Genomic DNA, 12,134 nt, shown 5'->3' with positions numbered 1-12,134 from the left:
TTCAAATTCAAATTCAAATGGTCATGCCACATGGGCGTCCATTACTAACAAATATAATCATTACGTGCACAGTACTTGACAATTTTCCATCCAAATATCTAACAGATGGCTAATAGAAAGATTTAATGTTCAAATTTAAATAATTTGAGAGAGTTATTGTTGGGTTTAAATATTAAGTGGGTAGAATGTAAATGGTTGATAGTTTGAGGGGGTTTAATATAATTTACGCTTATTATTATTATTATTATTATTATTATTATTATTATTATATATTTTCTAGAATTTAACGATTCAAACGTAAGGGGTTCAAATTTTTCACAAATTTTTAAGTTTTTCTTCCTTATATTTATCTTTAGTATTTGTTATATTTGATCGATTTGTTGTATATTAATTTTTTTTATAATTAAATATTTTATGTAATGAAATTCTGACTATATTTATAATTTATCTACCTTGAAAAATAAATAAAATTTCATTCTTCTTTCCATCATTGGCAAATGATTCGAGTCATAACCCTAAGCTAGGAAATATATAAGTGATGGTTTTTCTTATACATATACATTTTGTTTTTCCCCATCTTAAGAGAACAATTTATATAGATTATAAGATTTTTTTTGTAATTTTTTTTTTAATTATGTATTTGAGTAAACCTGATAATCCCGATATAAATTATAAGGATGGAATCCTTATTTTTTAGCTTTATCTCATCGTACATTAAAAAAATTTTGTGATAATTTTTATTTCAAATGTCACAATTTGTATGACTTATTATCTATGACTCTGATTATCTAACGAAAACTAAATTTATTAACAAGAAAAAACATTGATCAAAAGAAAAATATTAACAAGAAAAAATATGATAAGTTTAAAGAAATTTTTCTTAACAAAAAATTCCATACTAAAATTTTCACACTCAAAATTGATAATAAAATCAAAATAGTTGTCACATAGCAGGGGTAGCATGTGAAAAATCTAAAAACCAGCGAGATATTAATTTGTGAATATGATTCAATTTTAAACAATGAATGATAATTCTAATCAAACAATCAACAACAAATTGATACAACAATTTAATGTGAAAAAATCCACAATTGGACTCCTTCAATTGTGATAAAAAAAAACCATAGGTCAAAGTCACAAAATAATCTACTAAAAAGACAAAATATAATTACACACGAAAACATTCAATTACTTAGTGAATTCACACCTAAATTAAACCAAACCAAACCTAATGTGTCTTTTCCACTACCATCTTCACTTCGGAATAGTTTTACCCAGCGTTGAATCTACAACACCGATGTCAAATCCACGACGATGACCCACTCCGAAATCCATCAAAGTTGCAGGCCCAAGTTCTTCAAAATCTATCGATGAACACCTCTATCTCTTTGTGAATAAAAGAACAAAACTAACCCTTAATTTTTGTCAATATGTAGTTCGTTGATCGATTGATCACTTTCTATATATCAAGAAAACTCATATATAAACACCTTCCAAAAAAGAACATTTTGTTTTTTACTCCTCACTGAGAATTTGAATGGGTTCAACCCTAAAACGTGCGAACGGTACACTTTATACTAAACAGAGTCACAAAATCGCTCAAGCGCTCACTTTATCGCTTGAGCAATGTGACTAAAGGTGTGTTCACATATAGACGAACCGCTCGAGCGCAACATCTACCGTTCGAGCAGTAAAACATGCTTCCTAGAAGTTTAGAACACAAGTAGAGATATTAGGTGAACCACTTCATTGCTTGAGCGCATGAAAGATCGCTCGAGCAGTTAATCAACTTTGACTTCTTAGCTTAGTCAACGAAGTGGCAGATAAGGCAGGTTCAAGTCAATATACGCAATGTCATCACGAACTCCTTTACAGAGATACAATTTGGGTTGGATTCGCATTTAAATTCTCATAATTCACAGATACAATAGAGCGAATAAAAATACAACTGAATGGAGTTTTGTCCAAAGAGATTGTCAATTACAAAAACTTAACAACATGAATTCTTTTTGCTCGAAAAAATGGTGGCATGAATTTTTCATAAAAAGATAATTGTCTTTTTTTAGTTTCAATTAGTATTTAGAAGTTGAATGTTTATTGTTTGGTATCATTTTATTTTTGATATTTTGTTTTAAATTTTTTGTGTTAAAAAAAATAATGAATAGTTTGAAAAATCCGATCCTCTTTTATTTGTGCAAAACTAAGTTTTCAAAATTAAAATTAAAAATAAAAAAAATTATAAATGTTTTATAAACTGGAGGTGTTTCCCAATTTTTAATTATTTTTTTCAAAATTATTTTCAAAAACAGTTTTTCAAACAAGTGTTAGAGTTTTAAGAACTGAAAATAAAAAATAGAATAAATTACCATTTCCTAATATTTGAAAAAAATACAAACATTTTAACAATTTTGACATAATTATATTGATGTCATTTTTAATAAAATTAAAATAATTAAAACTAATACAAATAGTGTGAAAAAAAAGACTAAATAAAAAAATATAAATTTTAATATAAAGCAAATAATAATATATATATATATATTTTATTTATAACTAGCAAAAAAATAAAAATAATACCAAACCGTTTTAGAGAACAACACTTCAAATCCAGTCTTATTAACTTAGAATTTATCCAGTTAAACAAAAAAAAAAAAAACTTAAAATTTATTTAGAAAAATGAATTAATGACTTAGATTCATTTTATATATGAATTTGACATTTCATTAATTCAATTTCTATCACACCAATATATTTCAAATAAACTCTAGATTAGTAAGAGTGGTTCCTAATATTTTTATTAAAATGTGTTTTAAAAATTATTCTCGATCACTTCGATATTAACAATAACAAAAAAATATTTCAATTAGTGTATTAATTAGTGTATTAATTATAATTATGATATTATTATTGACCACACTCATTATACAAATTACAAATATTAAAATTTCTTAAATTATATCACATCGTCAATTAACACACTAATTAATATATTAATTAATACATAAAATATTAGTCTTCGTAATAAATGTAAAGAGTCATTGTCATTAGACTTATTACTGTTTTATATAACAGAAAAATATTGGATAAAAAGCCGAAGTGAAAATAATCAGCAAACTAGTCTAACAGAGGACCCTTCTTCTTCTTCTTCTTCTTCTTCTTCTTCTTCTTCTTCCACGGCTCATTTTGATCCATGAATCGATCTCCACAAACCCTAGAACTGAAAATGCACTTAATGGGTTGTCTTCAACTGGGTTTTCAACATCTGGGTCGAGATCAAACTTTCACGAAACCCATCTGGAGCTTTGGTCTTCAGTGATTGGAGTAGAGAAAACAAGAAATTCGACTTCTTCTGAACCTGTAGCCTGTGATTCTGATTCAGATTCAAATTTTTCTTTTGGGTTTTTGATTGAGACAAGTTCTTTGGGCTGTTCTTTGACTGTAGATGTTCTTCATTCTCAAGTTCAGACTCGATTTTCAATCATGGTTAGGCGTCATGGGTGGGAACTTCCCGCTCACACATTGCAGGTACCTCATTCGAGGCCTTCTTCACTTTCTGATCAATTGGAAATTCGAAATGTGATTTTTTTTCGATTCTTAATAAGCATGTTTTGAAATTCACATGTTATGTAACTTTGGGTATATAACTTATGGAGTTTTTGATTCTTTGTGTTCTTCATTACCATTCTTTCTCAATTAGTTTCTTCATCATTGGGTTTTTGATCAATTTTTGTTTATCTATTAATTTATTTATTTTTCCTTGTTACAAGATTGTCTTGAGTCTTTTTGGATCCATCTGTTATGCATAGCATCTTAATGCTTTATGCATTTATTTTAATGTAGAATCCCATCGAGGACACGCTTTATTGTAAAAGATATTATTGTGTTCTATGAAACATGTTATTAGAGAGAGAAAATGCTTATCAGAAGCTTCACATTCCCTACTGGTGCAAATTGTGAGTATGTATGAAAATCATACCTTGTGGATTTAGGATAAATTTTTGTTTGAAGGACATCACAACCTGATATATAAATTTTGACTAGTGAGGCCTTGAATTTCTGGTCGAGTTACTTGATCTGAATTAATAATCTGTAAACCTAAATTTCTTTCTGCAAGTCTAGCTTTTCAACTAGCATAAATATTTGTAGAAGTTTCCATGGAAATTCTATTGAGGTAAAACGGGAACGCTGCAATGCACAATCTTTGATCTTTTTCATTTGATTTTCCAAGTTTGTCATTATAATTTTTTGTATATTACAAGCGTTATCCATTCCTCGGTTAGTGGTCTTGATTGGGTTATTCAAAGTATTAGTAATATGAGATCAGCCCGACTTATAATCAGTTTGTTGGTCAATGTATGTTTTATGAACTCATGGTGTCATTTTTTTTTAAAAACAAATATTTTTATCTTATGATGATTTCATAAATTCTTTTTGATTTGAAACCTCTTTCCTATTCTCACTTTCCTTGATGCACAGGTTGTGGCCATAACAGTGTTTCTCTTGCTATCTGTTGCATTTTATGCATTTTTTGCTCCCTTTCTTGGAAAGGATATTTATGAATACGTGGCCATTGGTGTCTATTCGTTCTTGGTAAGCACAATATGGGCCTAACATTTTATTTCTTTTTGTGATAACTTGTTGCACATTTTATTTATTGCTATCTCATTGTCTGCATTTTTATTTTCAGGCAATTGGTGTATTTGTACTCTATGTTAGATGCACGGGTATTGATCCTGCTGATCCTGGAATTCTGATTGAAGCTGACAAGACATCAGCCTATAGATCACACAATGACACAGATTTACCTGGTTAGTGCTATGCCTGTATATATAATTCTGTTCGATAAACAGATACTCTCATGTTCTAATAAAAATACAGATACTCATGTAATATTCAGAGGGGTGTAAATTCACCATCTGATGATGCCTCCAAGGGGATTCAATCACTTACTGACATAGTTGGATGATTGTAACACCTCTTCATGTTCCTATTGGACCATCCCAAAACAAAAGAGCTCAGTGGTCTAGGAAGCGTTGACACGGACACGTGACACAACACTGCACTAACATGCCAATTTTAAAAAAATGCAGGACACGACACATGGAGGACACACATGAAATATATAATTTTATATATTTATTATAAGTTATATATAATTAAAAAATAATAAAAAACACAATATGATACTATTTCTATAAATTTATATGTGTTTCTTTTATTATTAAAACTACCTTGTTATTCTGTTCTCCACATTTTTCATATATAATTGTTGGTATGTGAGCAGGGAATGCATGTTCTGTTGAGGAATCTGTCAAGGTAGGACAGAATGATGGAGGAAAACCTTATAAGAATGGTTCAAGTTGTTGTTCAAAAGTTGGAGGAATCTTTTGCGGTTTTCTTGTTCAGGAAGATTGCCGCAAAGATGAACATCTTCTGCAACAACAATCTGCAGAAGAGGGTTTATTCTGCACATTGTGCCATGCTGAGGTAAAGGATTTTAATTCATGTAAGGTGTACAATTTGTTGATATGCAATGTTGTTTGAGATCTTATCAACTGTCAAATTTTATTCTCTTGTGCAAAGAATTAAGTAAATCGATGTTCGATTAGATTTCTGAGGAACTCAATTGGGTGATGACTATTAGGAGTATCGGCCAATGGCTTTGAGACATCTTGAAGCATGGTTTTAAATTGTAGTATCAACTCTTATAACGACTATCAGGACTATCAGCCAACGTCTAAGGGGAATCAGAAACCACACTCTTGAGTTTTTTTCAAGCACTGGAAAATGTCAAAAAACTCATTAATAAGCATGTTCTAAACTCATTTATCACAATGTGAATGTTTGTACTTTGTAATGATTTTTAATTCTCGTTGTGGCACCTGAAACATGTGTTGTAAAATATTATTGAATTTTATGTTGTTTTCAAAGGTTTAAAAAAATAATAATTATTGAAGAATTTCATATAGCAAGGGGTTTTCACTTTCTAGGATAATTAGACTGGCAACCCTTTTCATTAGACTGGCACCCCGTTTCATCTCAATCACAATCTCACACCCACAGGTTAGGGCAATTCATTAGTGTGTAAATGGTACTTATTGAGAGTATTGGCTCATGGCAGTGTGTAAAGGGTGATTTATTTGGGAGTATTGATTGATTCTCCCCAATACAGAACAATACCCCAATATGCACTGTCTCCTTTTAAAGGGTGACTTTTTCATGGTGATAAAAAGCAGAGAATCCGAATCTGGAGGACCAAAATCCATTACCGATTTTTCGATCCATGTCTTGGAGTGATATTGAGTTAGTTTCTTGTTCTATCCTCTTCACATTTGGAAGTTATCTTAAAATGTAGCTCTCTCTCTCTTGGGAGTTTCAACAATTCTGTATGATTAATGCTTGTGTGCAGTTGGAAGTTTTGTGGCTCCCAATTTAGGATGGTGGAAGGCCTATCCTCATGCCTTAGCAATGTTGATTAAAGTTTTCACTTGTCATCATTGATGAAATATCTTTCTGATCTACCATTAGATTCCCTGCACCCCAACAGAAGGAAGAGAGAGAGAGAGAGAGAGAGAGAGACGAAACATCAAACCTATTTCAGAACAGATTAAACCAGTTATTATGTTATTTCTGTTTAATTATGTAGTAGAATTCTCGTCCTCAGGCAGCAAAGGAAATAATAAAGAAAAAAATGTAGATATGTTATTCAAGCTTTGGGACAGTTTGCCTGTGTCATATCTCATATAAGCTTCACTAGAAACTGAAATTCGTTGGCCTTATCTTGATTGTTTTTGCTCTTTTGCAGGTACGCAAATTCAGCAAACATTGCAGAAGTTGCGATAAATGTGTTGATGGATTTGATCATCATTGTCGTGTAAGTTTAATATTTTAATATTTGTAATTTTCATGAGGTGAAGACCCTTCTTGTCTTAATGTTTACAATTATATGGTCAATCATGTTTAGAAAGAAACTGTGATTGGTCCTTGAAGGAATGTGCAGGTCCTGACGGTTGTCATGTGAATGTAATAGGACATTTTTTCCCCTGTACAGTATGTCCTGATGTAATAAGTAACTACCATTATTTTCCCTATACAGTATGTCCTGATGTTCTGTTTATAATGGTAGTTTATTTCAGCAAAGTCAATCAGGTTGCTTTTCTTATTGGTTTTTTCTTTTCCTAATTTTTGGGGAAGTTATGATATCTGTTTGACCATGGTAATCTGTGGTGCAGTGGTTAAATAATTGTGTGGGGAGGAAAAATTATATCACGTTTGTTTGCCTTATGGGCATGAGCCTTGTCTGGGTAAGTTTGAGATGCTTGCTTGAATTAATTTTTTTTCATTTCCTTCTGATTAGCCTTCATTTTCTGTATTCCTTTTCATTTAGTCACGACTAAACTTGTTCTTTTATGGATGTGTCTGTGTGTACATATGTGCATCAGCTTGTTTTTGAATGTGGGGTTGGCATTGCCGTCTTTGTCCGATGCTTTGTTGATCGAAAGGCTACTGAAAATCAGATAACTGTGAGGCTTGGAGATGGATTCTCCCTCCCCCCCTTCGCTTCCGTTGTGGTATACCTTCTTCCTTTTTTGCTTGCAGATATCTCTGCATCTGTACATTCAGTAATTATTTTATTTCCTGTTATTAGACTTAGGAGAGTGGATCCCCTTACTGCGTTGGTAAATTGTTATAAAGTCATAATGATTGACCATTAGTGTGCTGAAGCACCATAGGTATGGGATTTCCGGGGTGTTTCTCTGTAATCATCTGATACCTGATCAGATGCAACCATTTATCAGTAGCTTTTTGGTTGCTCAACTAAATAAAATCAGACTTTTTGTATTCATTGATGCTAAGAAGAGTGGCCAAAAGTTTTTGAAGAAATGTCAATGAAATTGATTGTTGTCGCAATATCCTTAGCGAATTTAACTTTAAAAGAATGTAAATGGGTGTTTTGTCTTATTTTGAACTCATAAAACTGCTCATGGCTCTATCCACATGCTATATATACTGTTATCTGCTGTAAAAAGTAATTGACGAGTGACTTTTAGCTGCACGTAAATTTATAAGCAACTGTTTTTAAAATATGTTTTGCTACTTCAAATTTGTATAATCATTGAGATCTTGGGAATTTATTTGTTGTATATTTTTCTTCACATCGATTATTCTGAGTGAAGGATCCTATTTATTATGGCTCTATTTTGTGCTACAGGGATTCCTTTCACGAAATCAACTTCATTCTTTGTGGTTCTTTTGTTTCAGGCCCTATGTACAGCTGTTTCTTTTCTTGCTATGGTGCCTCTCGGAGAACTGTTTTTTTTCCACATGATTCTGATACGGAAGGTTTGTTCATTTGTTCTCAATTTGCTCATTTGTTTGTGTGGGAGCAAATTTATAATTTTTTACTGCAGGGTATCACGACATACGAGTATGTTGTTGCCATGAGGGCACAGAGCGAACCTCCTGGACCATCTGTAGATGGAGGAGATCAGCTTAGTTTGCCTTCTTCACCAACAAGTTCGGCTGTGACTGCAATTAGTGGAAGAAGCTCTGTCGGGTTGGGCCTGCAATATAAAGGTGCTTGGTGTACGCCTCCAAGAATCTTTATGGACCACCAGGTACTGTTGCCCATTCTGAAGTCTTTTATGTTGTCTAAGAAGCATAGGCATTTCCATTCCATCATAATGTCTATTCTCATGTTTGATTCACTGAAAAAATGTATTACAATTGGAATCATTATTCACCATTCTAAGGCTATAGTCATTCAATAGAGGCTAAGGAATCACTATTCCATTCTATTTCAATGAATCAAATAATACATAAGGGAGAGCATTGCAAATGGTGCAGATGTCAGACTTTATCACTTGTCATCCACCTCTAGAACATGGTTGACAAATGTGGAGATGTCTATAACGTAATTATAGAGCTCAATTTTGGACACTTGACTTGCGTGTCTTTCCTACCCACCAATATGTGAAGACTTTAATTTTGGAAGTTGAGACACGGCATACAGCTGTTCTTTTTATGTAGAAAAAACTCATTTGCTGAACTTATTGACAAGTATAAGCATTTTTGTAAAATTGATGAAAGATAAAGGTTTACCTTGACAAACAGTGGCTGGGAGGAGGAATAATCACAGTTTTGTACGTGTGCATAAACATATATACCTATTCATTCATACACAAAAATGTACGCATTTGTAGTGTCCTTGTTTTGTCAGTTCCTACACAACATACACAACTAGTGGTGGTTGTAATTCACATGTACAAATTGACTTACAACCATAGAATTAGGAGAAAAAGGTTTTGGACAACTTAATAGCATGAAGAAAGTTCAGATGTCCATTCAAAAGCACCAATGAAATGTTGATGCAAAAAAAAATTTGTGTATTTGAATTTGCAGTAGCAACAACTACCCTTTTATGTAAAATATTATGTCACAGAAGAGATATTTTCTTAGAAATTGTCATATTTTATTAGAGTTGTTGAGTTGTTGATAATTGTAATTGGTTCATATTTTTTGTCTCACAATCCAGTCTTTTTTATGACTACAAGTCTATTAACTACTTCAAAAGTTACTGGACTTGGATGCTTCATCATTCTTGCAGCATGCATCGTCTGTTTCATATTATGATACGTTGAGTTCTTCAAGAGTTTGGGCTTAATGTTCATTCATCTTTGGTATCTCATAAGCAGGATGAAATTATCCATCATTTGGAGCCAGGACATCTACGATCTACGGTGGATCCAGATGCAGCACGGCCATCCGACCAGGGGAAAGTACCCCAGCGTCCAGTCAAAATTAGTGCATGGAAGCTCGCAAAATTGGATTCCAACGAAGCTATTAAAGCAGGTGCTAAGGCCAGAGCTTCATCATCCGTGCTACGTCCAGTAAGTTCTCGACACCATCCTTACGATGGCGATCACTTATCAAGCAGCTATGTCAGCAGCAAAAGCAGTCCTATCAGTACCAATCAAGGATTTAATGACGGAATTGCTAGAGCAGGGACACCAAGAATATCTCGTGCTAGCCACGAAGATCTTGAGAGTTGCGGTCACGACCGTAGTAACCTAAGTAGTCCTTACCTGACCAACACTCGCACACCGTCTCCCTTGGATCAGCGGACTTCGAATAGAGATGACCTCAACCCCATATATCAGTCATCAGCTAATCAATCTCCTCATTCAGCAAAACCAAGTGGTGGAAATGATAATTTATCATGGATACCGGTGAGGAAAAACAACTCATGCTCTGCAGAGAACTCAAGGTCTTCGGTTTTTTGGGATCAGGACGCTGGGCGGTTCGTCTCTGCAGCCACCAGAAGTGTCGGTTCTTCTCATGCTTCGGGAACAGAGCTTTCAAACGCGGGCCAATCTATATTCTTTGGTGGGCCTCTTGTGAATGAACAATTGAACAGAGGGCCAAGAAATAGCAGCAGTTCAATGCCTACTGCTCCAGAGAGAGGTCCCACGTCAAGTTATTACCAGCAGCAGGGTCGATCACAGAGGGGCGGCCAGCTTCCCGTGTTTGTTCCGAGCGATTCACGGCAAAGCCAATTTTCTTCTAGATTGCATTGAGACTTTAATGAGACACCAAATTGTTTTCCCAGAGATATATTTACACATATATAGAGTTCGATCCACGATTTTCGGATTCTGTTTTATTTTACTCATCTTTTGTGGTTTTTAGATATCTAATTAATGAATCTAATCCAATCCAATCCTGACTAACCCAAACATAGATGAAAAGGCTTTGTGTTTGATTTTGTTTTCTGTTCTTGAAAATGCTGAGACATAAAGTTTATTTGGTAAATTACTTTTTCAAATTTCAAAAAAAAATTGTTTTACACCACAATGAAAATAATATGAAAATTATGATTTCTTCTCATTTTTTTATTCTTTTCAATTTTTTAAAATACACAAAAAAATAAAAAATAAAAATAAATAAATTTCCAAAACCCAGAAACCGATGATACTATCCCTTGAGAGGAAGTTGACCAAATAAATGATATAACTTTTTAATGTAAGTTCCTTTTATTTGGAATTCTAGTATTTGGAAAAATATTTTTTAGCATTTTTACACGGAAAGTTTATTTAGACACAAAAATATAATTTTTTTTTTTTTTTAAAGATTAAAGTACTAACATACAGCCACACTATTAAGACATTTCACAACCTCCACCACTAGAAACATCACCACTAATACAATCATAAATTTAATGTCACAAATTAAGAATAACAATAAATGATTATATTTACGAGATAGAAACAATAAGTCGTTGTAGTATAGTGGTAAGTATTCCCGCCTGTCACGCGGGTGACCCGGGTTCGATCCCCGGCAACGGCGTACATATGTTTTTATTTTGCTTTTCTTTAATTATTTTGTTAAATGTCCTTCCTTTTGTTGTATGCAGTGTTTGGATTGGCAAAGAAAAATTATCATACTTGGATAAGTAAGAAAGCAAATCATGTGAAAAATAATATGAGTAAATTTTTTTATTTTTTTTATTCTTTATATTTTAAAAGTTAATATTAGTATTGTAAATATTTGATAACTAATTAATTTATATCTCATTAAATCTTACCAAGTAAAATAGGTTTAGTAAGAAAGTTCTATTTCTTACCCTTTTTCATCATTTTTAACTAAGGGCTAGTTTGGCATGTACTAAATAAGTCAAAAAGTCAAAAAGTCAAAAAGTCACTATCTTATTTAAGTCACATCATCTTATTTAAATCACATCACCTCTCTAACACATCACATCAAACCCAACCCAAACCCAACCCAAACCCACCAATAAGTCAAAAAGTGCACTTTTTTAGGACATCCCAAACCAACCCTAAATCAACCATCCAATCATGGTGTTAAAGTTTTGAGTTCTAAACGGTCAGAATTCTTTTATGTTTTGCCAAACCATTTCCATTTTTCTGTGCCTGAACTGCACCAGCACCAGCACCAGCACCAGCACCAGCACCAGCAACTTCTTTTAGTATAGTACAAAATTTTCATATTTGTGACTTCATGCGGTTTCATCATTTTCAACAAAAATACCAACCATCATCCTCGTAATTTCAACAATATCGTTAACATGTCATTCTAACTTAACTGTGTGTTATTTTATTTTTGTATAAACCTTT

The 12,134-nt window shown here is 32.8% G+C and overlaps 1 protein-coding gene and 1 non-coding gene across 2 annotated transcripts; both read left to right on the top strand.

Moving 5' to 3' along the window:
• Positions 1–3,052: 3,052 nt before the first annotated feature.
• Positions 3,053–10,672, top strand: LOC114286732 (protein S-acyltransferase 21). Its single transcript, XM_028229959.2, has 10 exons — positions 3,053–3,525; positions 4,477–4,590; positions 4,688–4,808; positions 5,285–5,487; positions 6,806–6,874; positions 7,233–7,304; positions 7,443–7,571; positions 8,263–8,343; positions 8,412–8,618; positions 9,696–10,672. The coding sequence occupies exons 1-10, from the start codon at positions 3,481–3,483 to the stop codon at positions 10,575–10,577; spliced, it is 1,923 nt and encodes a 640-aa protein (XP_028085760.2). The 5' UTR covers positions 3,053–3,480; the 3' UTR covers positions 10,578–10,672.
• Positions 10,673–11,274: 602 nt separating this feature from the next.
• Positions 11,275–11,346, top strand: TRNAD-GUC (transfer RNA aspartic acid (anticodon GUC)). The gene has a single exon. It is a non-coding gene; the product is annotated as a tRNA-Asp (tRNA).
• The last annotated feature ends 788 nt before the right edge of the window (positions 11,347–12,134 follow it).

The sequence above is a fragment of the Camellia sinensis genome, chromosome 6 (assembly GCF_055761805.1).
Source record: "Camellia sinensis isolate YWXY chromosome 6, ASM5576180v1, whole genome shotgun sequence".
Classification (NCBI taxonomy): Eukaryota; Viridiplantae; Streptophyta; class Magnoliopsida; order Ericales; family Theaceae; genus Camellia; species Camellia sinensis.
The sequence above is the reverse complement of the archived record's forward strand: the minus strand, read 5'-3'. Positions and strand labels throughout refer to the sequence as shown.

Bases quoted from the DNA above. Each gene is read 5' to 3' on its own strand.
- LOC114286732 (XM_028229959.2), top strand. From the start codon at position 3,481: ATGGTTAGGCGTCATGGGTGGGAACTTCCCGCTCACACATTGCAG. The intron at 3,526-4,476 runs GTACCTCATTCG...CTTGATGCACAG, and splicing joins TTCCCGCTCACACATTGCAG to GTTGTGGCCATAACAGTGTT. The intron at 5,488-6,805 runs GTAAAGGATTTT...GCTCTTTTGCAG, and splicing joins GCACATTGTGCCATGCTGAG to GTACGCAAATTCAGCAAACA.